The sequence below is a fragment of the Castor canadensis genome, chromosome 13 (genome assembly GCF_047511655.1).
Source record: "Castor canadensis chromosome 13, mCasCan1.hap1v2, whole genome shotgun sequence".
Taxonomy (NCBI): Eukaryota; Metazoa; Chordata; class Mammalia; order Rodentia; family Castoridae; genus Castor; species Castor canadensis.
In genome coordinates, this window is record NC_133398.1 from 37,798,384 (window position 1) to 37,825,437 (window position 27,054).

The 27,054-nt window shown below is 48.0% G+C and overlaps 2 protein-coding genes across 6 annotated transcripts; one reads left to right on the forward strand and one right to left on the reverse strand.

The window, feature by feature from the left end:
* Positions 1 to 4,896: 4,896 nt before the first annotated feature.
* Positions 4,897 to 12,280, forward strand: Tpm2 (tropomyosin 2). 4 transcript variants are annotated; one of them, XM_074051506.1, is made up of 9 exons: positions 4,897 to 5,143; positions 5,564 to 5,689; positions 8,516 to 8,649; positions 8,747 to 8,864; positions 8,956 to 9,026; positions 9,169 to 9,244; positions 9,735 to 9,797; positions 9,954 to 10,023; positions 12,135 to 12,280. In XM_074051506.1, exons 1-9 carry the CDS (start codon positions 5,030 to 5,032, stop codon positions 12,215 to 12,217), a joined length of 855 nt encoding a protein of 284 aa, XP_073907607.1. In that variant the 5' UTR covers positions 4,897 to 5,029; the 3' UTR covers positions 12,218 to 12,280. The 4 variants fall into 4 exon arrangements, with proteins under 4 accessions (XP_073907607.1, XP_073907606.1, XP_073907605.1 ...); XM_074051505.1 differs by lacking the exon at positions 12,135 to 12,280 and adding an exon at positions 11,077 to 11,379 and having other exon boundaries at positions 4,898 to 5,143; XM_074051504.1 differs by lacking the exon at positions 9,169 to 9,244 and adding an exon at positions 9,484 to 9,559 and having other exon boundaries at positions 4,900 to 5,143.
* Positions 12,281 to 13,070: 790 nt separating this feature from the next.
* Positions 13,071 to 19,289, reverse strand: Ca9 (carbonic anhydrase 9). Of its 2 annotated transcripts, XM_074051503.1 has the most exons (12): positions 19,160 to 19,289; positions 18,713 to 18,950; positions 17,850 to 17,879; positions 17,453 to 17,623; positions 17,176 to 17,318; positions 17,002 to 17,094; positions 15,967 to 16,033; positions 14,753 to 14,910; positions 14,417 to 14,552; positions 14,256 to 14,282; positions 13,725 to 13,806; positions 13,071 to 13,601 (listed from the first exon to the last, which is right to left on the reverse strand). In XM_074051503.1, exons 2-12 carry the CDS (start codon positions 18,936 to 18,938, stop codon positions 13,535 to 13,537), a joined length of 1,200 nt encoding a protein of 399 aa, XP_073907604.1. In that variant the 5' UTR covers positions 18,939 to 18,950; positions 19,160 to 19,289; the 3' UTR covers positions 13,071 to 13,534. The 2 variants fall into 2 exon arrangements, with proteins under 2 accessions (XP_073907604.1, XP_020030231.2); XM_020174642.2 differs by lacking the exon at positions 19,160 to 19,289 and having other exon boundaries at positions 18,713 to 19,153.
* Between the last annotated feature and the right edge of the window lie 7,765 nt (positions 19,290 to 27,054).

The window sequence follows — 27,054 nt, forward strand, 5'->3', positions numbered from 1 at the left end:
TAGGATTACAGACGTAAGCCACTGGCATCCAGTTTATGCATGATTCTTTAGCCAACACTTCCTCAATACTTCTCCCTCCAAGTAGAACAAAAACATCACTCATCTACTACTGCTCTGGTACCTAACACTATTCCCACCCCATGGGAGTAAGTTTAAATGGATGGAAATACTTTGTCCTCTTCAGGGCAACCTATTAGGGATGGTGCCAGCTTCCTACCATTACTCCTATCACCTTTGATTCATTCATTCAATATTTACTAAGCTATGCCTGTGCTAAGCACTGGAAAATTGAGATGTATTATCACTTCTCTGACGCACAGACTGGCAATTCCAGTACATACTGCTGTGGTTCCTGAACTGTAGATTCAATGTCATAGCATCGTGAGTTGAGGACCTTGGAGATCAAATTCCTTTTACAGCCTCTCCAAGAAGTGGCTAGTCCAGACTTAATTCCTCCAGCTATGAGCCCAGGACAGCTGCTTACTTCTGCTGCCACTTCCCTGTTGTGTCCTCAGGAGCTGTGACCAATCAAGTTCCTCTCACTGTTGATAACTGAGGAGAAACTCCCCAGAAGGGAGAGCCTTTAGAGTACTGTAATACTTTAATGGGACCCATTAGACCAGTAGGTCTTCAAATGTGGCCCTCTGTCCTCTGGAGGTTCCCAAGACCCTTTCAGGAGTCCAAAGGTCAAAATTATTTTCATAATAATAAAATATTTATTTACTTTTTCATATCAGCATTTGTACTGACAGTGCAAACATACTGGTGAGTAAAAACTATCTTGGCACAAATCAAGGTAGTGGTCCTAAACTGTACTAATAGCCATTGTATTCTTAAAAAGTCTCTTCAATAATCTGGCAGATGTACTGGGAAGTATGCATAAAACTCTTCTGCTGTTAACCAAAGTGTGATGCTGAGGACAGCGCTTAGACCATTTTTTTAAAAAAAACTTGAGTCAAACTAGCTTCTTTTTTCTTGGAACATGACATTCCAAAAAAAAAGACTGACCAACAAACTGTGTTTCTCAGACTTGCAGATCTAGCAGGGCTTTTCTCAAAAAGGAACAGTAAGTCTGTCACTTTAGGGAAAAATCTGATAGCATTTATTGCCAGCTATACAATTCAAGCTTTCTGAGCTAAGGGCATAGCTCAAGCAGTGGAATGCCTGCCTAACAAACGTGAATCCCTGAATTCAAATCCCAGTACTGCCACAAAAAAAAAAAAAAATCAGCCTTTCAAGTAAAAATTCAGAGTTTGGAAAAATTTTGTATCTGCCACCATGAGCTTCACAATGTCCCCCAATGTAAAACTATAGTCTTAGCCAGGCACTGGTGGCTCACGCCTGTAATCCTAGCTACTAAGGAGGCAGAGACCAGGAGGATCTCAATTCAAAGCCAATCTGGGCAAAAAGTTCATGAGACCCTATCTCGAAAAACCCTTCACAAAAATAGGGTTGTTGGAGTAGCTCAAGGTGAAGACCCTAGTTCAAGCCCCAGTGCTGCAAAACAAAAAAACCTTAAAAGTCTTTCTGTTTAAAGCAATCATGCTGTTAAGGAATGCGTTTTAGGTTTTTTTGCTGTGTTAGGGTTTGAACCTAGAGCCTCACGCTTGCTAGGCAGGCACTCTACCACTTGAGCCAATTCTGCCAACCCAGGAATGTGAGTTTTCACTGAAGTACAATATAATGAAATGTGTCAAGATCTACCTGACTCAGTAAATCAACATTCTCCAAAGATCAATTCATGTTACAAAATTACCCATAGGTTAAAAAAAAAAAATCCAATCAAGGTACAATACAGACCAATGGATTTTAATGTAGCATATAATTTCAGGTTCCACCATTTGTGGAGGGAGCGGGGATAAGAAAGAGTACAGAGGGCTGAATATGATCAAAGTACATTATACATATGCATGGAAGCATCACAGTGAAAACCCCCCACATTGTAGAATTAATGTACACTAATGCAAATGTGAGGAAAAAAGAAACAACTGTTCGTCCAAGTTTTGCATAGTACAATTATCTGAAAAAGCTATAAAAATGTCATTTTTCCAGCTACATACCTGTGTGAGGCTGAATTTTCTTCATATACAGTTTTTCAATCAAATCAACATGCTACAATGGATAGAATTTTGAAGCAGGTTTTGCGAATCCAGCCATCCTCAATCCAGATAGTAAAGAGATTTGCAAAAAATGTAAAATCCCATGCTGTCACTAATTTGAGGTGGGGGAGTAAAAAGTATGTTTTGTTGTTTTGGGGGGGTTTTCTTGGCAGCACTGGTGTTTGAACTCAGGGTCTCACCTGCTAGGCAGACGCTCTTAACTGCTTGAGCCACTCCATCAGCTCTGTTTTTATGATTGGTTTTTTCCAGATAGGGTCTCGAGAACAATTTGCCCAGGCTGGCTTTAAACTGTGACCCTCCTGATCTCTGCCTCCTGAGTAGCTAAGATTATAGACATGAGCCACTGGTGCCTGGCAAAACAGTACGTAAATATGGCTATGTTTAATAGGTTTATTTTGGGGGGGGTTAATGAAGTAATAAATATTTTTACATTTTCTTAGTTTCCATTTTAATGTGGCATGTTTTGATGCATATAATCCACTTCAACAAGAGCTATTTGGGGTTTTCCATGATTTTTAAGAATCCAAGGGGTCTGAGACCAAAAAGTTTGAGAACTGCAGTACTGAGTCATGACTTCTTGTAGACCTACACACACTTTTGTTAGTTTATTAGTATGCCCAGAACCGAGCATATAAAAACCTCATCTGGTCTGGGGCAGTACTAGGCAGTCTCCGTTCTGAAGGACTCACAGACCAGTGGAGGTGACAAACAGGTAGAAGAATTTATACCAGGAACTTGGATGAGAACCACACGAGTCTACACCAAGAACACCTATTAGGTGGAGCGGGTGAGGAGGGGAAGTGGCCAGGGAAAGCTTCCCAGAAAAGCCGACACTTGATCTGAGTCTTAAAGGCCACCAGGAATCAACCTAGGGGAAGGGCATTTTAGGGAGAGGGAACAGAATGCATAAAATGTGGAAGCTGTTAAGAAAGGTATGGCTATTTCCAGCCCCTGTGCGTAGCTCAATGTGAATGTAGCATGAAGCCCAAGTCTGAAAGTTGGGAGTGAGGCTGAGAATGAAAGGAAATGAGGCTAGAGAGGTAGGCAGGAGCCCAAACAAAGGGCCTTCTATACCATATTAAGAAATGGGGATTTTTTTTTTTTTTTTTTTTACTTCAAAGCAGAAAGGAACTAAGAAGGGACTGTGGAGGATTTTAGATCCTGTTTGCCTTAACATAAAAAAATAATTGGCAGCAATGTTGAGGGGTCGTTAAGTGAATGAATGAGTTGAGTTGGGGAACAAGCCCACCACAGAGCCTACTTTGAGGAGGAGCCTAATTCGTAGGGAAGTAGGGTCTCCTGGAGTAAGTGTATGTGAGAAGCGAACGGCATGGGGAGCGCCTGATAACCCCCATCCCCACTGCGAGACCTGGCTTAGGCTACTGGATGGATGAGGCATCTTTGTCTTTCGAGTGGCTTGGGGAACACATAGAGAGCAGGTGGGATTAGGTCTGTTCCGTGTCTATCAAGGAGGCAGGCGACGCAGATCTGAGTGCGCTTCGCGCCCGCTCTCCACAGCACAACCCTCTGCCCTTGATTCCCACGGCCCCCAGTCCGCCAGCAAACCCCAGCCTCCCGCCCCTCTGCGCCAAGGGAGCAGAGCGAACGGCCCCCTGGTGGCTTTCCCCGCCTGGTCCTTCTCCCCTCACCCCTCTGGGGCGCTTTCAACTTCCTCTGCCCTACACAGAGGAAGAAGGAAAGCAAAGTCCTGCGCTCCGCGCCCCAGCCTCCCCCACCCAAGGACCCCACTCGGGGAACTGTCCCTTGCAGCCTCGGTGGCACCTCGGGAGGCTTCTCACCCCCTGGCTCCCGCCGCCTGGCAGCTCTAATGCTTTCCTTCGCCGGTTGCCTTCTCCGCTCCGCCCCGTCTCCCCACGGGGAAACATCCCAAAAAAGGGCAGAAAAGAAATTTCGGCGTAAAGTTGGCCCGCTGGGAGAAGAGAAGGGAGGGCGCGGGGGAGAGAGGCGAAGGAAGGGGGATAGACGGAGCCCGAGGGGGCGGGGAGGACGCATCCCGGTGGGAGTGGGGGCGGGGAGCTCGGCCTGCCCATCCCGTCGCTGCCGCGTGGAAAATATGCTGGCACGAGGGGAGCGGGGCAGGCGGCCGAGGAGCTGGGTTCCCCAGTCGCCAGGCGCTCGTAGAGGAGGGGCATCGGCTTCGGGGGCTGGGAATGGGAGGGGACACCCTGGGGGCAGCAGGCCTCCTGCCTTGGTTTCCCCAAGCCCCGCGGTGAGATTCTGCTAACACCACCACGTGGGTAACGCAAACCTGAAGTGTGGATCTCAGGGTAAACTGAGGCACTCGAGACTCGAGGAGATCCGCCTCCCAAGAGACATTTAATCCGGGGGGATTTACAGGAAACTTCTAAATTAAGGGCAGCGGCTGCTGCAGCTGAGGGGGGGAACTCGGTCCCTGCGCCCAGGCAGCTGCCGTGAGCTCACGCCCCGAAATAGCCCCAGGGGCCCCAGTCGCAGCTGCCACTGAGCCCGGCTGTCACTCAGAGGAACTGCAGAGCCCCCAGCCCAAGGGTTCCCCCCCCACACACTCCACGCAATCCAGTATTTTACCCCGCGAGGTAGGCTACGTTCCCTTCCGACGGCTGGCTGGGGTGGGGGTAGGGGACTGGAGGAGGACCCCAAGGGGCGGTCCCCATGGGTTGGGCGCAGGGGGCGGCCGCGCCCCCCGGTGCGGCAGAGCTTCTGTCCCTACAAGGTTTGGGCCGCGATGGGGGAGGGTCCTAGTCCCGGGCTCCGCCTGGCCCCTCCCCGCCTTTTAGGCGCCCGCGAGACTGGGACGTCCCAATCGTGCTCGGTCCTCCTGAGCCGGCATCTGTGCGCCTAGTCCTCGCAGCTAGCCCGGTCAACCCTATCCTCATCGCCCACCGGCCGGCCCGCTCCCTGCCGCAGCCATGGACGCCATCAAGAAGAAGATGCAGATGCTGAAACTGGACAAGGAGAATGCCATCGACCGAGCCGAGCAGGCTGAAGCCGACAAGAAGCAAGCTGAGGACCGCTGCAAGCAGGTGGGACCCCGCATCCAGCACAGTGGCTCTTCCCCTCTGTCAAGGGCGGCATGGACCCCTGCTCTGGGCCCCCAGCCTTGGGCCTGCTTTTCAAGGCTCTTTCCCACTTAGTGTGGGGGCTGGGACTTCACAGGACCCTCAGGGCCCTAGCTGGAGCACACCCCACCCCACCCCCAGTAGCCTGGGGAGTGCCCTAGTTACCACTCTCGCACTTGCTGAGCTGTGCCAGGGCCCTGCCTCTTGGGGCTTAACACTTACTCTACCCCCACAAGCGTCCCCCAACACCCCTGACTGCACTGTCCCTCCTTTTATTCTTCCCACCCAGCAGCCTCCAAATATCCTAGTACCCCACCACCACCCCTTCTTTCTGGGCTTGGGCTCACACCCAGGCCTGGCTGACCAAGTCCTCTCTCCCCACAGCTGGAGGAGGAGCAGCAGGCTCTCCAGAAGAAGCTGAAGGGGACAGAAGATGAGGTGGAAAAGTATTCCGAATCAGTGAAGGATGCCCAGGAGAAACTGGAGCAGGCCGAGAAGAAGGCCACTGATGTGAGTGGGGACTTGGGAGGCATTAGTGCACTGGGTATGGGCCCAGGCATGGAAATGAGGGGAGAAGGGGACCTAGACAGCACCAGGACAGAAATGGTTTCCTCTCCTTCTCCCTGGCTAGGGCAGGTTTACACAAATAATCCAAGACAGTGGGTAAATCAAAACCACCTACCACTTCCCCCCAGGACTTAGCCTTGTAATTCCCTCTGGTTCCAGCTTTTGGAATGTACAGTGATCGAGTAGTGAGTCATCATGGGGGTGGGGGTGGGAGAATTTGCCATCTACTTCAGTTAATCCTCCTGCTTAAAATGGAGAGGAGACTACTGCTACATTTGGGGGGCGGTGTGAGGGTGGGGATGTGAGTGTGAGGTGCTAGTGGGCAGAAGGAGGGACAAGGGATCCAAAGATGGGGCCCTGACTTGAGTTACACCCTTACGGGCCATTAGAAATTCCCTAGCCTTGACCTCTGGCTCCAGGAGCCCCACTGTGCCCAGGGGCTCCAGATCAGGTTCTAATGGCTCCTCATTTACCCTCATTAAGCTGTCAGCCTCAAGACCAAGCCAAGCCATAGGGCAGAAGGACGGGATCACAAATGCCAAAGCACCCACCTTAGCTGCTCCTGTTTACCCTGAGATTTCTCTGTCCAGCCCACAACCCTAACCAAACTTCTCTACTTCTTGCCATGCCGAACTCCCACCTTAATAAGAGAATGACCTATGTGATATTTTCACCAGTCTTTGTCTCAGTTTCCCTAACTTTCCCACAGGTTTGTTTTAAATTTAAGATGAGCCTATGATTATTGGTTAGTGTGTACGGGGAGATTAGCATAACTCATGGCCTGAAATCAGAGATGACATTCCTGTTTGTGTTGACCATTCTGTGATCTTCAACACCCCCACCCCCAAGGTTGGGCTTCCTTCTTTGACCTCCAGGCTCCAGTTTTGGTTCTCTACCAGTCCTGGCACATGGGAGGGAACTGACCTGCAGCTGCTAGCAAAGACGACCCTGGGCATCTGACACTCTATAAATAACCAAGGTCCAGTGCAGCTGGAGGCAGGACTGGAAACCCAAGGAGCTGGGTGGGGGCTCAAGGGGAGGGGAGACAGGGACAGAGCAGAGGAAGCAGGCAGCAGTGCCAGGACTAGATAGGAAATGCTATCCAAATTTATGGTGTGACCTTGAGCACAGCCTCAGTTTCTTTTTCTCTCTTGCTTCTCATTTGTTCAGTGTGGACAATATAGTTATCCTGTGGTTAGAGAGCTGCCAGCATCCATAGCTTGGAAAAGCTTGAGGAACAGGAAATAACAAAAGTCAATCCTTCGATGAGAACCTCAGAACTTTCGAAACTTTGCAGTCATTTGTTACCCCACCACTCTGAAGAGAAGTTTCCTGGTTCAGAGTCTTATCTCTCTATAGTAATCCCCCACTGTCATTCTTCCCCCAAACCAGTGCTGTCCCCAGAATCTTTCCACACTGAGTCATTGGGCCTTGTGCCCATAATGGGCTCTTGTCACTCTAGGTGGCCAAGCTCCAGGTGCTGAAGGCACCTGGACTACGAGCTCTAATCCACTTTATATGGTTTTGTGTTTGTCCTGCCCTGCAGTGCCAAGGGCCTGCCTTATATGCCTTCTGTCCCCAGTACTGCCACCCAGCTCCTCCCCTTCACTTATTCTTTACCCTACACTGGTCCTTTCTCTTTTAAATCTCTATGGAGGGTCTCTATATCTTTGTCTTTGAGGGAGACACAGGTTCATCTAATATTGATTGGATACTCTGTGCAAGAACATGTTTTCTGAATATTATTTTACCATTTCCCAAAATTAGTTTATCATCAGAATTGCTTGGGAGCTTTAAAAAATAAAAATAAAAACTTCCAAGTCCCCCGCCAGCAAGAGATCTCAATTCAATGGATCTAATATGGAGCTAGAAAGTCTGTTTGGCTTTATGAGCTTCCCAGATGTTCCTGTTGATTGAGTATTGGAAGCACTACATTATCTTAGAACAGCCCTGAGAAGGAGCTATGATTGTTAACTCCAATTTCTGAAGGAGGACTGAGGATTAGAAAAGTTAAATAAATTGCCCAAGATCACATAACAAGTGTTGAGTGGCTGAGCCATGGCTCAAAGACAACAGTCTGATTCAGAGCTGGTGCTCTTAATACCAAACCACACTGTTGCTCTCATTTTCTATTATGGAAGCTTGTCTTGTTCTGTCCTGTGTCTTTTTCGCAGGGTATCCTCAGTTTTTATGGCCCTTCTCCAAAACCTTTAGGTTTTGCTTCCATATTGCAAGAACAGGGGCTGAGTTTCTGTCACTTGCACTGCCCCCAGCTGTCTCCTGCCTCTTGCTAGAGCCACAGATACCCCTTATAGGCCAGGCTTGCCTTTTGGGACCCTGGCTGGGAGTCTGCCTGGCAGCTGGTGACACCACTGAGCTTGGTTCTGTGATTGGCTGTTTTTTTTGCAGTAGTGAAGTCTGGTTGGCCAGATTCCTCTTCACTCCTGTAACTCCTCTATGGAAGGGCTCTTCTATGGAAGGGCTGTCAGCATTTAAAGTGCTCTCAAGGGGGACAGAGGGACAAGCCATTGAGAGACTAGCCTTGCATAGTGCCAGAGCCCACAGCAGGGATGTGGAGCTTGTCAAGGAATGCAGGTTTCAGGCTGGAGCACAGAGTCTGAGCGGAAAATAGTTAAGAGAAAAAAAAACAGGTTGAAAGTCAAAGCCAGGGAAACTAAGTCTGAGAAGAATCTTACCATCCTCTGGAGTCTGTCTGAACTCCATCCAAGGCGGACTAAGCCTTTTTGACCTCTGCCCTCTGACCCACAGGCTGAGGCAGATGTAGCCTCCCTGAACCGCCGCATTCAGCTAGTAGAGGAGGAGTTGGACCGGGCACAGGAGCGCCTTGCTACAGCCTTGCAAAAACTGGAGGAGGCTGAGAAGGCAGCTGATGAGAGCGAGAGGTGGGCTGGGGACTCTAGGGGGTGGGTCAGGGACAGGGAGAGAAAGTCAGTCTGTTCTGCTGTTGACCTCACACATACCCCTCTCTCTGCCTCTCAGAGGAATGAAGGTCATCGAAAACCGGGCCATGAAGGATGAAGAGAAGATGGAGCTGCAGGAGATGCAGCTGAAGGAGGCCAAGCACATTGCTGAGGACTCAGACCGCAAATATGAGGAGGTGACAGCCCTGCCCCACTTTCTTCTTCCTTCTAAGTGCCATACTCCCAGTCTGTCACCACTCATCTACTTCTCTCTCCCACTTCCCCCAGGTGGCCAGGAAGCTGGTGATCCTTGAAGGAGAGCTGGAGCGCTCAGAAGAGAGAGCTGAGGTGGCTGAGAGGTGAGGATACCCTGGGAAGACCAGTGGAACTTGACCTGAGCCAGTGGCTATGGGGCACCCTGCACAGTGGGAGCAGGCAGTTTCCCATGCCTGGGGCTACAGGGGCAGGTCCTGTCCTCTGACCCATGCCTGCTGCCCCCAGCCGAGCCAGGCAACTGGAGGAAGAACTTCGAACCATGGACCAGGCCCTCAAGTCCCTGATAGCCTCAGAGGAGGAGGTAGTGACCCCTCTGGGCAATGGCACCTTCTCTCAGCTCACCGTCCTCTCCATCTCAGCATCTCAGGCTGCTCTCTCTCACTTGCAGGGGGTTGAGAAGGCCTGGGGCTTCCAAACTGTCTGCTGTCACTCTTACCACTTGGCTCTTCTCTTCTCTCCTCCACCCTTCCCCCACTGTGCCATCCCCACTGTCTTGCCTCACTGTGCCCTCACACCCCACCCTGCCACACACCCCTGCAGTAAATGTGGGGACCTAGAGGAGGAGCTGAAAATTGTTACCAACAACTTGAAATCCCTGGAGGCCCAAGCGGACAAGGTAGAGGGGGTAGAGGGGCAGTGAGGATGGGGTCCTACGGGGGGCGGGGAGGTGAGGGCCCAGGCAGGGAGGGCGGGTTGCTCAATGGAGGCAAGGTTAGGAAGAGCCTAGGGGCTCTGGAGAGATGAAGGATCAGGGAGGCAGTTTGCTGATGGCACGTCTATGTCCCTTAAAGTATTCCACCAAAGAGGACAAGTATGAAGAGGAGATCAAACTGCTGGAGGAGAAGCTGAAGGAGGTGAGAGACCTTCCAGCTCCCAGTCTCTGCTCAAGCCACCCATCTGGCCAGAGACTGCCTGTGGCAGGGAATTAAGGGATGGGAATGGGAGAGAAGGTTGGCTTTGGGAAGGTTCTCTGGGAGGGCCTGTCTTTACCATTCCACCTTAATTCCCAGGCTGAGACCCGAGCAGAGTTTGCTGAAAGGTCTGTGGCAAAGTTGGAGAAAACCATCGATGACCTGGAAGGTAAAAGGGATACTCATCCACACCCCATCACTATTAGTATGTCCCTGGTCTTCTCATTCCACTGTATTTGCCACCCATAAACTAGGGTTAGCCCACCCAGGACTCTACAAACTCAAGTGGGCCATATCCACAATTCAAGGAGTTGTATTGGGCCACGGCACATCAACTCCAGTGCTTCTTAGACTTTAGCATCCATGAAAACTACCTGGAGAGTTTTAAAAACAGAGATTCCTGAGGGCTGGGGTGCAGCTCGGTGGTAAGGTGCATGGGAGGCCCTGGGTTCAAAAAACCCCACAGATTCCTGGCCCCTACCCAGAAGTGATCGCTGACTTTGGCCAGGTGAAATTTTCTCAAGCTCCCTGGTAATGCTGATGCTGCTAGTCTTCAGACCATACTTTGAGTAGCATTGATCTAAAAAATGCCATCTCCAAGCATAACACGATACAGTCATCTCACAGAGACTTTTTATTAAATAGAGAACTATTTGACTTAATGTCTGGATTTGAATGACAACATTAATGGAAGATACTACACTAAGCTACACTTGGCAAAAACAAACATCCAAATATTTACTAGTCTGTGGCTATTTCCATTATCAACAATGTCGTACCTACAGTTGCCTTTCCTTTTTATTCTGATAACCTTTTAACTTCCATAATTCCCATGTCTCTTGCTTCTGGCTTTCTCAGGCAAGCACTGATTTTATCTTCAACTTTAGTACATTTGACCTTTCTGGTTAAGCACTCTCCCTGTCCCATTTAAGCAAGCATGCCTGCCTGTCCAGAGCACTCTGCCCCGCAGGCTTCTGGGAGAGGTAGACACTTCAGGGGAAGAACCAAGTTGTGGTACAGAGAAAGACAAAAGAGTGAGGGGTAGAGAAAGGGGAAGAGGGAGCCTTGACAGCTGTCCAGCCTGTTCTCTGCCTCTGTCTCTCACTCTGTCCACCTCACTCTGATTCTTTTTCTTTCTTTCCATCACCCTCTCCTTCCTTTCCTTCTTCCCTCCATTCCCTCTCCCTACATTCCCACCTGGTCCCCCTCCTTGGACCCCCAGATGAAGTCTACGCACAGAAGATGAAATACAAGGCCATCAGCGAGGAGCTGGACAACGCACTCAATGACATCACCTCCCTCTGAGCCCACACCACTGTGGCCACCTTGGTTCCTTCTCTACCTCTTTCCACTCTCTCTATGGGGAGGGAACAGGCAGGAGGAACACAAATTGGCAATATTGCACAGCCAGGCGGGAGCAGCCTAGGGAGAGCCTCCATCACCCCATGCTTCCTCTGGCACTGGCTTCCTCCTTCTATCAACCACCCCCTCCCACCCACTGCTACTTAATAAATTCTGAACTTGGTCTCCATGCTGTTTTCCTGCCCTCCAGAAAGCATTCTATCACTGCCACAGGGCATTGATTCACACCTGAGACCCTGACTCTTCTCAAACTCAATCTTGTAACACTCATTCCCCCTGCACTGAGCCCTCCCACAAAACACTGTGGCCCACACCAAGCTCCTTCTGCATGGCACTCCCAGTTTGCTGCTCTGTCTCTCACGGCTGCACGTGGGCATGTGGGGCCCCATCAAGCACTATGTACACCCCCCCACCCCCCTGTGCCTGTTACTGAACTCAGAACACTTAGCTAGGATTCCAGGATCTAATGGGATGACTGGAAGGGAGATGGGGCAGTGAGGTGCAGGGAGGGGCAAGAAGGTCATGAAGGGTCTGGAATGAAGTTCGGAAAAGTGTTGGATATCAGCAACAGGGGCTTTCACTGCAGCTGCAGGTCTGTTTTCTGTCTCCATTCTGTCTGTCTGTCTGCCCTCCCTTTCCTGTTTCCTGGCTCAGTCTTTGTTTTTCCTTTTGTTTCCAACTTTCTTAAACCTTCCAAAGGAGGGGGGAATCAGTTGAGGCTTCCTCATCCCCCAAGTCCTTGAGTGAGGCATCTTTGTCTTGACCAATTCATCCATTTGCCCCTGCCTCTTCAGGTTCCTGAAGGCTTATATCTCCTAAACCACTCCATGTCTGTGTCACCTTCCTCTGTCCATGTCTGCTCCATGTTCCTTCCTACTGTTTCCCCACCCCTTCCTTACTTGTTGCTTCCCCTCACAGAGACCTTGGCCAGTGCCAAGGAAGAGAACGTGGAGATTCACCAGACCCTGGACCAGACTCTGCTGGAACTCAACAACCTGTGAGGGCTCTACACCCACCTAGGCTACAGTTGCCACCTCAACCCAATAAAATTGATGTTACCAGCATCCCAGGGCCCTTTAAGCCTTTCTTTGGTTGGCAGTAAAATTAGAAGGACCCTAGAATGAGCAGGGCCTTTGTCCTTGCTCGGCAATAGGACCTTCCTTTCAGTGAGAGCTACGGGGCCGGGGTGCTGGGTGCAGTGAGAGGAGGTTGACCAGGCTGTGTGAAGCAGAGGAACCTGACAGGGCTGGGGAACTGCCATCTGAGGCGCTGCCCTATTCCAACAAGCAACTGGGCCAGGAAAGACATTATAAAGGTAAAACTGCAAGGAGACAATTTTTCCTCCAACAGGTTAAAAGCTTAAAAGCCTCAATGTGATTTTAAGTCTAGCAGCTGCAGCCTACACCACCTCCCAACACATACACAAACACATACAGCCATTCCAGCAATTCCAGTCATACCTGCCCCCTTTCTGGATAACATCTGTGGTAGGGAGAATAACACCCCTCCCCCAAAATGGTCCACATTTCAATCCTGGAAAATGTTATCTTACATAGGAAGAGGACTTTGGGACTGAGCAAAGGATTTGAGATGGGAAGATTATTCCAGGTTAACTGTTTGTAATGTATAACTTACAAAAGGGAGGAAAGAAGGTCAAAGGCAATAGGAGATGTAACAATGGAAGCAAGAGATTTGAGTAATGTGAGGAAGAGGCACTGAGCAAGGAATGCAGGTGGCTTCTAGAATCTGAAAAAGGCAAGGGGGAAAGTACAGAAGGAACCAGTCCCACTGACACCTGGACTTTAGTATGTTTTGGACTTCTGGCTTCTAGAACTGTAAGAATCCAATAACCAATGAGTTTGTGGTAGTTTATTACAGCAGCAATAGGAAATTAATACACTATCCTTCTGATCTGAGGAACAGAGGCAAATTACACATATTTTATTAGAAATGTTTATTTTAAAAATAATCTGAGAGATCCGCTGTGATGATACACCCCTATAATTCCAGCGCTTCGGAGGCTGAGGCAAGAGGATAGTGAGTTCAAGACCAGCCTGGCTACATAGTGAGTTCCAGGCCAGCCTGGACTATATAGAGAGACTGTCTCAAAAAAAATTAATAATCTGAGAGTTAAGTCCAATCTTACTTTCCTACTACAAGATCCTATATTGTGGTTGTTTAAGAAAAAAAAAAAAAGAAGAAAAAACGTATTTGGAGGTTAAAAAGGAGCTGTGTAATGGGCAGGACAGGACAAGGTTTCCAGATGCCTTCAGAGCCCTCTAGCTGGTTTCTCTGCACATTCTCACAGTTCAGGGCCTCTAGGCTCCAGTCTCTGCCATCTCTGCTGGGCTGTAGCTAATGCCCTCTTTGGTTCCACTTCTGTGTCTATATAATAAGAAACTGAAATCAGAAAACTGGCCCTGGATAAGCTGATTTGCATGAAGTCTGGAGTTCTGGACTCCACAAAGTGGGTGTGGGACTGTGCTGAGGGGAAGGGTCAGTAAATACCTGTGCTGCCTTCTCATCTGCACAAGGAAGGCAATGCTGGTAGCAGCAAAGAGGAGGCCAAAAACCAGGGCCAGGATGTCACCTAGAAGGAAGAGAGGAGGGGCTGCCTCAGTGCCATGGGTCCACACAGCTCCCTTCAAGCCCCCTTCACTGGATGCCCCCACCTGTGTCCTGAGTTCTCAGACAGCCCCCAGAGCTTCAGTCTCCAGAATAGGCCAACTGAGGGATGGATGGGGTGGGAAAATGAGAAGGGGTAAGACCAGCACCATTTTCCTCCTAACAGCTGGGGAAAAGGGGGGCTGGGGAGGGGCATGCTGGGAGATTTCTGGAGATTCATTCTGATCAATTAAGCCATGGGGACAATGGGGGAATCCCCCACCAGAATCATGATACATTATTCTATCATTTTGGATTTGGAGGTCTGTTCTGCAGAACAGGAGAGGGAGCAAAGTTGGCCCTGACTAGCTCCTGGGGCTGAATGATACCAAGGGATGTCCCCCAGCATCAGAAACAAGAGGGACACAGACTCACCAGCAGCAAGGCAGGAATTCAAGTGGACTGAAGAGAAAAAGGAGACATTAGAGCCAAGGTCTACGACTACCAGTGACAGACACACAAATGAGGACACATGGGAGGAGGAGGGACCTGGGGCTGGGGGAAGCAGCAATATGGGACATCAGACAGAGCTGCACCTGGCTCAGGGCTGCCATCCACTGCAGTGGGGAAGGAGGCCTCGATCACTCGCCCATTCAAAGGCTGCGTGGCTCGGAAGTTCAGCTGCAGCCGAGAGTCACGAGATCCCCACAGGGAATCGGAGAGGGTGTGGAGCTAGGGAGGTCAATAAACAGAATAGGTGGGTGCGTGGCATAAAAGGAAACAAAAGGGTCCCAGACCTCCTCACAGCCAGCACCTCAGGGCTCCACCCTCCATCTCCCCTCATCTGTCACATGGCCTCTGCTCTGTCCTCATCTCATCCTACTCCTTTCCCTCACAACCTGTGTCAATACCAGCCCCATCCCCAGCCTTACCTGCTTGGCACTCAGCTTCACTGTCTGGTTGAACACAGTCCAGATGACCCCCTGGGCACAGGGGGGTGTGGTCAGAGACCCCTCGTATCGGAAGTAGCGACTGAGATCAGAGGGCAGCAGTGCAGATACATCCAGTCCTGGGACCCCAATCTCTGAGTCTGTGGAGAAGATCTGTGTTGGGAGTCTCTTCTAGATTACTTCCCCTTGAAGCTCTGGAGTACAGGAAGAGTTTCTCAGAAGCCAACTTAACTCCCTGAGACCGCTTCTTCACCATGTATGGTCCCTGCACAAGATATACTCAAAAAGAGTGCTTTGGGAAACTGGAGGAGGCCTCACAGAGTGAGAAAACATCCTGAAGTCCTCCTGGAGCTTTCACTCTTACTTGCATGCTATTATAACACGCTGGAGCACCAAAGTGTGCCAAAAGTGAAATTAAAGAGCAAAACGGACTGCAGGTGTAGCTCAAGTGCATGCTTTGCAAGTTCAAAGTCCTGAGTTCAAACCCCAGTACCATCAAAAAACAACAACAAAAAAAGTGAAATTTGAAAGGAAAAATGGGGCTTAGGATGTAGCTCAGTGGTAGAGTGCTTGCCTACCATGCTCAAGGCTTTGGGTTCAATCCCCAGTAACAAACACACACACACGGCTGAGTAACTCATAAATAAATTTAGTATTTACAAATACAAAAAACAGACGCGAGAACTCCAAAGGCACTGTCCTCTCCAGTGTAACCAAAAAACCTAAAGGTAGGGCTGGAGTCATGGCTCAAGCAATAGAAACCGTGAGTTCAAACCTTAATACCACCAGAAAAAAAAAAAAAAAGAAAAGCCTTAAGGTCCAGTACAGTGAAGTTTAAAATAATCCAGAGTGACTGAAAAAGGAAAGAAGAATTCTAACAAAATTATTTATTAATTTAAAATATTTGATGCTTATGACGACAGTTCTCAGAAAAAGTTTAGCTCTCTGCTCTCAACTCCGGAAGTCCCAAACACTGTTTTGGGGGTTTTGGTGGTTATCCTATTTTTTTTTTAGTCAAAATTTGTTTTCTGTTGGTTTTGATTTTTAACCATGAAACCTGTGGGCAGCAGTTTGCCTGTGCTGGTTGACCTCTTGGCAGCTTCACAGTTATTATCAAGACCAGAGTCAGTTCACAACTCAACACCCTCATCTCCATCCCCAGATCTGAGGCTCCCAAGGGCAAGCCATAAACTGACCTTCATCAGCGATTTCTTCCAAATGTGACAGCAACTGCTCATAGGCGCCGTTTTCTTCTGGGCCCTCCTTGGGGGGTGACAATGCAAGACAGACTGATACCTATATCTAGGGGGCTTTAATGTGGGTGGGTTTCCCATAGTTCTTTTACCTCTGAGAAGGCTGGGGGAACACAGAACCTTATTACTCAAAATCTATTACTCTTGTTTTGCAGCCTAACAAGCTTGGTGGACTGGTTTTCAGTGGCAAAGGAGGTGGAGAAAGAGAAAGGGGAGGGGTGGGGGGCAAGAGCCCTTTACTAGGATACTTTGCCCTCAGTGACCTGTCCTGCTAACTTTTGTAGTCTCACTCATCACTACCTCCACACATACTCCATAGCCCCTCCCGCCCCCTCCCCACACAAAAATCCATAACCCACCTTACACTTGGGTTACCTCTGCATTCGCTTTAATACTTCATGTATTTGGCTTTTGACATGTGGTCCTGACAAGCTGTTTCTAAGGCACTTCTCTGAACTTTGTGCTGTGAGCTTGGCATTAGAGTGAGCCTAGCAGGTACCTCACCGCTGCACTTTTCTGGCCTCCTCTAATGACGCAAGGATCCTTGATCATTACAGGTCCAAAGAAGTCACTCAATAACTCCTGGGTCACAGGAGTGGTAGAGAAATGACTCCTCCTTGCCCCTGCCATTCTCTAAACCCCTCATATTTGGAGTCTTTGCACATACTGTTCTTTCTAAATGGAATATTTCTTTTTCTTTCCCACTAGCGAAGGCTTCATGTTTCACCTCCTCTGTGACCCTTTTTAGTGTCCTTCTATCATGTCAGCCTCCCGCACTGACTGTGAGCTCCTTACAGACGAGGACCCACCTCTTCTAAATCTTTTTAGGGGTCCAGTGGGTGCTGAATGAATGAACTGAGTGAATGAAGATGACAGTTAGAGGCCAAGGTGAGAAAGCTGGAATGGGATCTGAGTTGTGGGAGCAAGATGCACCCAACCCCTAAGGAAACAGGAAATGGTGGTCTCCAGGTCTGGTACCTGCAAGAAGGCTGCCAACACTGCCAGGCCTCCTGGGCGCCCCAGGGCCTCCCTAAACTCGGAGAATGCGGTGCTGAGGTGAACCACGTGGATCTGGAGAGGACACGAAGATCAGAGTGGGACCACATCTCTAGCCACACCCCTTTGCTCCTACTGAGGCAGCTCCTCACTCACCTCAGCAGGGAAGCGGTGGCCATTAACCGTGTGCTCGGAGCCTGGGCGATCCGAACCGCCCCAGTGCAGATGCAACTGCAGGGCCCTGTACTCCTGTCCGGGGCCCAGGGTCATCGTTAGCCCTGGTGGCAGAGACAGCTGCACTGCATGGAGAACAGCATGTGAGCCTGAGAGGGCCTGCCGAACCCCCAAGTACCTCCAGACCACCGCCACCCCCCTTCCATTGGCCTCGCCCCGTTCCTCAGGGTCTCCCGAGGCCCCGCCCCGAGACCCTCACAGGTGTGGCCATTGTTGCGCAGGCTGAGTTCCGGGCGTGGCTGGAGCTCAAAGCCCAGCAGTTCCAGGGGTGGCAGGGCGCGGCAGAACGAGGTGAGCTCGGGGCGGATGTCAACAGGGGACTGAAAGCGGCCAGCGCAGGCTGGAGCCACCTGGGGCCAGGACGGGCTGCCTGGGGAGAGAATACAGTGAAGGAGTCTGATCACCAGCTCAGGAACGGCTAGAACAAAGTGAGGGGTGGAGTCAGGAGGCTCGAAGCGGAAAATCGAAATCTGGGATGTGGGCGGGGTTGGGAACGGCCAGCGAGAGGGACGCCCAGGGCCATACTGGGGATGACTCGGGGCAGACCAACAAAGCCAGGCTCCCAGTTCCGATCTGTGCAGGAGTGGGTGTCTCACCTCCGTAGCGCCAGTGAATGTGGTCACCCCCTGCGTAAATGAAGGTGAACAGGCCAGTCTTAAAGTCAGGTCCCTTACCAGTGGCTAGAGTCAGATGAGCCCTCCCCCCCCACTTCACCCCCCCCCCCCCCGCCACACACACAAACCCACCCATCCACAGGGACTCACAAACTCAGATGTCTGATAGTGGCAGACGGGTAACACTGAAGTGCACCAGGTGCAGAGCACAGTGGACTGCAGCCAACCTAACAGTACAGCCGACAGGGCCACAGTAGCCCTTTTGGCCCCAGAGAGAGCAGTTTGCAAACTTTCTTAGGAGCTGCAGACCTCCGTCACCAGGTGCAAATCAGACCACCTTTCCTTTCCTCCTTATCCATCCCTCTTTCGCACTCATTCCTCCGCCCTTTCTAGTCTCCAACGCTTTTCCCAAAGTTTCTGGCTTGAAAGTCAAGATCCGGCTTCCTCAACCTGCTGATGCTTTCTTCCTAGTCTCATTTGCTTTACTGCAGACTGAAAATGAGATGATCTCCATATGCTTTCCCTGCCTTTCCTCCGTTACCCACTCTCTCCTCCAATTTTTCCTTGTCCCTTTCCTTCATATCATTCTCTTCCCCCTCCACCTATTTTTCTCTTTGTACATTCCTCATCTCTTTCTCCTCCAACCTCTCCCTTTCTTTCCCAATTCTTCCACTTGTGCCCTCCCTTTTTCCACTCTCTGCATCTGTCTCCTTGCTCTGAAAAGGAGGAAGGGTCTAGTAGTGCAGGAGCCCCTTTCAGGGGCTCTGTTAGAGCTGGGGTGTGGGGAAGGGAGACTTTGAACCTTCCTTACAGGAGCCTAGATTTGGAGGCTGCTGATCACTTACCTTTTTTATCCCTATGGGGGCCTTGAGTATTCCTGGGAGCCTCAGGAGTGGGTAGATCCTCTAACTTCAGGGAGTCATCTCCTGACTTAGAATTAATTTCAGGTGGATCTGCCTCGCCAGGTGGCTCCGCCTCTCCAGGTGGATCCTCTTCACTGGGTAGATCCTCCTCGCTCAGTGGATCCTCTTCCCCAGATGAACCTCCTCCCAAGGAGTGATCTCCCTGCATCCAAGACAGGCCCTGGGGATGGGCAGGCACTAGGAGCAGAACTAACAGCAGGAGTTGCACAGTAGGGGCTGGGATTAACAGAGGGAGCCAGGGGCTAGGGCACAGGGAAGCCATGCGGCTGACTGGGGTGTCCCAGGACACGGTGTGTACGGGCTGTACGTGCATCGGAAACAAGAGCCCGTGGGGGAGGAGCAAGCCTTGAGGGGAGCAGGCTGACTCACAGAGTGCCCTTTTGTAGAGATGGAGCCAAAGTTCTGTGGATCTGTCTGGCCCTGTGCTCCCCCCCATACCAAAGCCTGGAGGGGGGTGGAGTGAAGAGCAGGTATGTGTGCAGGCAGAAGGTTATCGGGGTCACAGGCTCAGCTTGAAAACCAAGGCACCAACTGGCACTGTACCTGCCAGCTCCCTGGCACCACCCAGCTGCTTGCCAGCCAGTTCCAGCTAATCCTGGCTTGCTTCCCAGCCCCAAGCAGGGAAGGGGAAAGACAGAGGAGCTGGGACTCCTGTGTCCTGGCTGAGAGGAAAAGCAGCCCTGTGTACATCTCTGGCACAGCCAGGGAACAAGTAAAGGGACAGGCTAAGCTGCTGGGGGACCTTGAGGGTGAGTAGGTGGATGGGTAGAGGGGTAGGAGGCAAATCTGAGCATTAGAATGGAAAACTGAGCATATGCATGAGAGAGGCTCTGATGGGTTAAACAAAATTTATTTGTGGATTTTTATCTTTTTACTCTCTGATCAAAAGCCTTCATTGGTCCCCACTGTCTACTGAAGTATGCCCCTTTTCTCCTTCTGACTTCCAAGTCCTTTCAAAACCTTATCCAAGAGACCTTTCCATCCGATTTCCTACTACTACTCCTCCTTCATACTCTAATCAAACTAAACTATTCATTTGTGTAAACTGTGTGTGTGTGTGTGTGTGTGTGTGTGTGTGTGTGGTGCTGGGGATCAAACCCAGGGCCTCATGCATGCTAGACAGGTGATCTACCACTGAGTCACACATCCAGCCCCAAACTATTCATTATTTCCTCCAAACTTTTTTCCACTTTTGTTAATGTAATTCTCACTTGCTGGAATGCCGTTCACTCTTGCGTTCCATATTTATTTAGCACCTACTAAATTTCAGGCACTGGGCTATGGACTAGAGTTATGGAAATAAGACAAGAGTCACTAACCTGAAGAGCTCACAGTCCAGTTGAGTGAGGGCAAATACTATCATAATATATTTAGGAGAGAGAGATTAATTCTGTCTCAGAAGGTAATACAAAAGTAGGCAAACTTTGATCCTGGCCTTGAAAAAGAAGTAGCAGCCCAATTGGCAAAAACAAAACAAAACAAAAACAATGGAGAGAATGTCTGGGGAAAGGGGAGTCATGAAATATTTTGAGCAAGAGTGTGTCAGAATCCAGTTCAGAATACAGTGTTAGCCAGGCTCTGGTGGCTCACACTTATAATCCTAGCTACTCAGGAGGCAAAGCAGAGATCAGAAGGAACTCAGTTTGAAGTCAGCCCAGGCAAAAAGTTCTTGAGAGACCCTATCTCAAAAATACCCAACACAAAAAAGGTCTAGCAGAGTGGCTTAAGCGGTAGAGCACCTGCCTAGCAAGCACAAGGCCCTAAATTCAAACTCTATTACCACCCAAAACAAAAAAACCTGTGTTGAGTACTAATACAAGCATGGATTGGTGGGGGAGACCAGGTACAAGAAGATAAGGTAGAATGCGCTTGGGGCTCCTAGTCTGCCTGCTTAGCAAACATTTATTGAGCTGCTTCCAATCCTCCAAACTCTAGGCCTGCAGACTAGAATAGAGTATAGTCAGTTTCTACTGTTCCGTAGCTCATTCTACAGAAGCCCCTATGGCTTTGGCAAATCACAAGAGAATAAGGCCATTGCATATTCATATCTCAGGCCATTCAGTAGGCATGCATCAGTGTGGTTGTAATTGAGTGCACTGAACTCTTTATATCTTCTTGTTACATAGCCACAGCCCTTAGCTCCAGAGTGCCATTACTATCCCAGCTCTTCTCTGAGGACATTTTAGACCTTATGATCCTTATCTAAAAGGGTAATACCTAGCACAGCAGGAGCCTCAGGACTTCACTTGAGTGCCCCAACCAGCTTCAGTCCTGTTGGGTGATTGGTCAGTGTTTGTGAACCTACTTGTTTCACTATCTTCCTTGTTTAAATCCCTTCTAAAATTCTTCTAAGACTCAGCTCACAGGCAACTCCTCCAGGAAGCCTTTCTTAACCAACCCTCTACCAACAGTTCCAGAAGAGATCTTTGGTGCCTCTGAGCTTCCTGCCCTCTGTAATAACCTTGCCCACCATCTAACTCATATTAAGATGATTTATGACATTTTATCTGCTCTAATAACCTTGAGCTCCATAAGGGCAGGGTCCAGTATTTGATAAGCCAATATTTTATTCAGTAGCCATTAAGGTGCATTTTCTCTCTGCAGATCACCTTGTCAGGTGCTTGAGAAATACCAAATTGACTAAGATGCCTTTCTTAACCCCCAGGGAGTTCATTGTCACTGACCTGTGTGTCACACCACTGGAGCATGGCATCACATTTTCTTTTATGGCACTTCAAATTATCTGTTTTGTCTGAGTGATTATCATTTGTACACTAAAACTTGACAGCTAAATAAGAGCTTCCCTCCAAGTGATCATCTTAGGAGGCAGTCAGCCAAAGATGCTAGGTTGCCTTTCTTGGACTGGAGGTGTAGCTCAGTGGTAGAGTGCTTGCTTAGCATGTGCAAGGCACTGAGTTTGATCTCCAGTAACACACACAAACATACGACTTCAGGTTGTCTTCCTAAAGCCAAGTTAAAAGCCATCCATGGCATTCTGATCTGGTGTGCAGTCTGGATGGTCACCTGTGTTTTCAGCACCTTGGTGGACCCTGACACAGGGAAGGCACAGGTTAATATCTGAATTGTGCAAGAGAGAATGTGGTAAAGGCTAGTCTAGTCGAGATGGGAGAGGTTACAGGAACAGAGTGGACAGAGCACCATGCTAACTGGGGTCTGCAAGCTATTTGACGAGACACCTTTTTCCAATACCAATATCAGATTTTGTTCATTTTACTTCTTTCCAAATATTGTGAACATTTCATTCTTTTCAGTTTTAGATCTGCCAGGATCTTTCTATCTACTTTGCAGAACTCATCGTGTTCCCACCTCTCTGTGTGCCTCTCTCCCCACCATCTCTCTCTAGGGCTTTCTCTTGATATTTCCAGACCACAGATCTGCCTGGAGGTGCAGTAGTCTCTCAGTTATAGCTCACTAACTGTCCAAATGTTCTTTCATATGCTCTGTGTCCCCATTAGCTGTCACTCTGGTGACCGTTTCTGTGGTCTGGGTGGAGATGTGGACTCTGATCCTAGATCACGCCTTCACATCTGGGAGTCTGCCAAACCCTAAAACAGGTTTAGCTCCTAGAGTTCTTGTGTCCTGAGTCAAGACAGAGCATACTCAGAACTTACTAACTGGGATACTCCCCATCTGGTACAGGACATCCTATAGGACATCATATAGTTGCTTAAGACCATGTCTTTGGTCATTGGGGTCATGTTTTCATACACTTGAGAACATGTTATTAAAATATATTTCTGATTAGCTCAGAGCTGCAGAGGAGAAGGGATCTGTTCACTGGCAGGAAGAGGAAAAAACCCTTCTTTCCAGCCAAGGGTTGGGGCTTTTCTTGGGGCCTTGAAGCTGACCTGTACCATCTGTATTAGTAGTTTCCTAGGGCCACTATAACACATTACCATAAACCAGACGTCCTAAAACAACAGAAATTTATTCTCTCACAGTTCTGAAGTCCAGAAGTCTGAGATCTAGGTGTTGGCAAGGCCAGGCTGCTCTAACAGCTCTAGGGAAGAATCTCCTTTCCTCTTCTAGGTTCCAGTGACTTCCTGGCTCCTGGCTGCCTAACTTCAATACTGCCTCCTTCTAGTGGCCATATTCTCTTGTCCCTGTGTATAAGAGACATTTATTATCTCAGTGATACTTTTCACTGGATTTAGTACCCACTGAGATAATCTAAGATGATTTCATCTCAAGATTCTTCATCTTCAAAGATGCTTTTTGCAAATAAGGTCACGTTTGCAAGTTTTGTGGGTTAGGGCATGGGGCCACCATTTAGTCCACCATCAGTGTAGTGGCACTGAAGTGAATGCACAGGGTGTCGTCAGTTTATCTCCTCAGCTTTGCCACCTTCTTCCTCTAGAGTTGGGAGATTCTCCTAACTGAGCTCACAGTAGGCTCTATTCCCTCCCTACCCTATCACCAACTGCACCACAGGCATTGTGCTCTGTTCTCATGATCATGGGATTACTGTCCTCTTCCACACTTGAGCTTTTAATGTGGAGTGTCCCTCATTCACTTGAGACAGTGTAACTAGCCCTTTCCCTGTCTGATGTCACCAGTTTTCTTGGGACCTGAATAGAAGGTACAAGTATAATCAAAACTCTCACTTTTCTCCATCCAAGGCCTTCAAGTTGTTCCTTCCTGGTCTAAGTCCGGCATTTTTCCATTCTCAGAATTCTTAGAATGTCAGAGTTGAAGGGGAGCTCAGAACCTGACAATGCCCTGGTTCTCTTGGCTTGGGGTCCAGATTCCTAACGTCCAAAACGGCAGGAATAGAGTCTAAAGTTTGTCTTACATTTTGTGTCTTAATACAAAATGTATTTTCTAACTACAAAATAGTACATGCTCAATGCAGAAAACTTGGGAAAGGTGAAGAAAAGCATGAGATAATCTTAAAAATCAGCCTATAATCCTAGCTACTCAGTAGGCAGAGCAGGATCGAGATTTGAAGCCAGCCCAGGGAAACAGTTCTGCAAGACCCTATCTTGGAAATACCTGTCACAAAAATAGGGCTGGTGGAGTGGCTCAAGGTTAAGGCCCTGCGTTCAAACCCCAGTACAGCAAAAAAATAAAAAATTTTTAAAAATCACCCTGTTCCATTCATACATTTAACCTAAGTGTTCCACTGCCTGGTATAGATTAGGTTCTTAGTATGTATTAAAACACACACACACACACACACACACACACACAATTAGATTTTTTTTTTTTTTTGGTGGTATTGGAGTTTGAACTCAGGGTTTTGTGCTTACAAAGCAGGCACTCTACTGTTAGAGCCACACCTCCAGTCCATTTTGTTCTGGTTATTTTGGAACTAGTTGCCCAGGCTGGCCTCAAATGTCAAGCCTCCTGATCTCAGCCTCCCAAGTAGCTAGGATTACAGGTGTGAACCACCAAACCCTGGGTGTGATTTTTTTTTTTTTGGTGGGACTGGGGTTTGAATTTAGGGTTTCATGCTTGCAAAGCAGGGACTCTACTGCTCAAGCCACACCTCCAGTCCATTTTGCTCTGGTTATTTTAGAGATGGGGGTCTTGAGAACTATTTGCCCAGGCTGTTCTTGAACCTTGACCCTCGACCTCTCAAGTAGCTAGGATTACAGTTGGAAGCCACTATGCCTTCCAACATCTTATATATTTTTATAAAAAGTGATCATATATAGTTTCCATAGCCTGCTTTTTTCTCGGTAATATACTTACTGTGTGTTTTCCCATATTGATAGCTCTATTTAATATTTTGTATTACTGGGGTTTAAACTCGGACTTACTCCTGCCGGGTGGGTGTTCTACCTCTTGAGCCAGCTCCTTTTTTGTATTGGATATTTTCGAGATAGAGTCTTGGAACTGTTTGCCCAGGGCTGACTTTGAACCACAATCCTTCTGATCTCTGCCTCCTGAGAGCTAGTAGCTAGGATTATAGATGTGAGCCACCAGCTCCAAACTTGATAGTTTGTTTTTTTTAAATAACATCATTTTAAATGTTTTCATATTATACCTTTAAAGGGCAGCACCATTTCTAAAGCAATTTTTCTAACCAATTCTTTACTACTGGACATGTAGGTGGTTTCTAATTCTCTACTGTTAAAAACAACATTGTGCCAGGCATCCTGAGCCATATATTTTCCCACATAATCATTTAGAATGCAAGAAACTGCAAGGAAGAGGGTGAAGGTAGTGACTATAATTAAAGTAGTTCATACACATGTATGAAAATAGAATAATGAAACCTGTTAAAATTGTTTAAAAAGGTGGGAGGAGAGTAAGAAACAGTGATAAAGGGGGTGAATTTGGTCAAAGTACACTACATCCGAGCCCCGGCGCTGGTGACTCATGACTGTAATCCTAGCTACTCAGGAGGCAGAGATCAGGAGGATGGTGGTTCTAAATAGCCCGGGCAAATAGTTACCAAGATCCTATCTTGAAAATACCCATCACAAAAGGGCTGGCGGAGTGGCTCAAGGTGAAGGCCCTGAGTTCAAGCCCCAGTACTGGAAAAAAAAAAAAGTACACTATATCCAAATATGGAAATACCACAACAAAACTACTTTGCACAATTAATATATGTTAATAAAAAAGGAAGAAAATGGCAGTTGCTGAGTTACATGAAGTAGGTTGTCTGTGCCAGTAGCTTTTTATTGCTGTCATGCATTGATATGTTTTGTAGTTAAGGACATACTGTATCTCAAAATGTACTGAATTGATATGTTATTTCAAGCTGAAATCACTTGAACTGTACCTAAAGAAAGGGCCATTCTGCTCATCTTTTCCTATATACAGCAAGCCATAAAGATTCTTTTGAGAGGGGTGTCCTTTCTGTACCAAGGCACGAAAAAAGTCTTAATCAGAATCTGGTTATTGGGGCTGTAATGAACCTGAATAAATAAACCTGTTGAAGTAAAAAAGAAAAAGAAGAAGAAGAAGAGAAGAAAAGAGAAGAAGAAGAAAGAAGAAAGAAGAAGAAGAAGAAGAAGAAGGAGGAGGAGGAGGAAGGAGGAAGGAGGAGGAGAAGAAGAAGGAGGAGGAGGAGGAGGAGGGAGGAGGAAGGAGGAGGAAGAAGGAGGAGGAAGAAAGAGGAAGAAGAAGAAAGAAGAAGGAGGAGGAAGGAGGAAGGAGGAGGAAGAAGAAGAAGGAGGAGGAGGAGAAGAAGAAGAAAAAGAAGAAGAAGAAGAAGAAGAAGAAGAAGAAGAAGAAGAAGAAGAAGAAGAAGAAGAAGAAGAAGAAGAAGAAGAAGAAGAAGAAGAAGGAGGAGGAGGAGGAGAGAAAGAAAGAGGAAGAAGAAAAGAAGAAAGAAGAAGAAGAAGAAGAAGAAGAAGGAGAAGAAGAAGAAGAAGAAGGAAGAAGAAGAAGAAGAAGAAAAGAGAAGAAGAAGAAGGAGGAGGAGGAGGAGGAGAAGGAGAGGAGGAGGAGGAAGAAGAAGGAAGAGAAGGAAGAAGAAGAAGAAAGAAGAGAAGAAGAAGAAAGAAGAAAAGAAGAAGAAAGGAGAAGAGGAGGAGGAGGAGAGAAGGAGAAGAAAAAGAAGAAGAAGAGAAGAAGAAGAGGAAGAAGAAGAAGAAAGAAGAAAAAGAAGAAAGAAAAAGAAAAAGAAGAAGAAAGAAGGAAGAAGAAAGGAAAAGAAAAGGAAGAAAGAAGAAGAAAGAAAGAAGAAGAAGGAATTAAGAAGAAGAAGAAGAAAGAAGGAAGAAAGAAGAAGAAGAAGAAGAAGGAAGAAGAAGAAGAAGTAGGAAGAAGGAGGAGGAGGAGGAAGAAAGGAAGAAGAAGAAAGAAGAAAAGAAAGAAGAAGAAGAAAGAAGGAGAAGAAGAAGAAGGAAGAAGAAGAAGAAGAAAGAAGAAGAAGAGGAGGAGGAGGAGGAAGGAGGAGGAAGAAAGAGGAAGAAGAAGAAAGAAAGAAGAAAGAAGGAAGAAGGAGAAGAAAGAAGGAGAAGAAGGAGAAGAAGAAGGAGGAGGAGGAGGAGGAAGAAGGAGGAGGAAGAAAGAGGAAGAAGAAAGAAGAAAAGAAGAAGGAAGAAGAAGAAGAAGGAGGAGGAGGAGGAAGAAAGAGAGGAAGAAGAAGAAAGAAAAGAAGAAGAAAGAAGAAGAAAAAGAAGGAAGAAGAAGATTAAGAAGAAAAAAAAGAAGAAAAGAAGAAGAAGAAGGAAGAAGAAGGAAGAAGAAGAAGAAAGAAGAGAAGGAGGAGGAGGAGGAGGAAGAAAGAGGAAGAAGAAGAAAGAAAGAAGAAAGAAGGAAGAAGGAGAAGAAAGAAGGAGAAGAAG

Bases quoted from the DNA above. Each gene is read 5' to 3' on its own strand.
- Tpm2 (XM_074051506.1), top strand. From the start codon at position 5,030: ATGGACGCCATCAAGAAGAAGATGCAGATGCTGAAACTGGACAAGGAG. The intron at 5,690-8,515 runs GTGAGTGGGGAC...TCTGACCCACAG, and splicing joins CCGAGAAGAAGGCCACTGAT to GCTGAGGCAGATGTAGCCTC. The intron at 8,865-8,955 runs GTGACAGCCCTG...CACTTCCCCCAG, and splicing joins CAGACCGCAAATATGAGGAG to GTGGCCAGGAAGCTGGTGAT.
- Ca9 (XM_020174642.2), bottom strand. From the start codon at position 19,103: ATGCACGTACAGCCCGTACACACCGTGTCCTGGGACACCCCAGTCAGC. The intron at 14,553-14,752 runs GTAAGGCTGGGG...TGACCTCCCTAG, and splicing joins TGAAGCTGAGTGCCAAGCAG to CTCCACACCCTCTCCGATTC. The intron at 13,602-13,724 runs GTATTTACTGAC...CTTATTATATAG, and splicing joins CAGATGAGAAGGCAGCACAG to ACACAGAAGTGGAACCAAAG.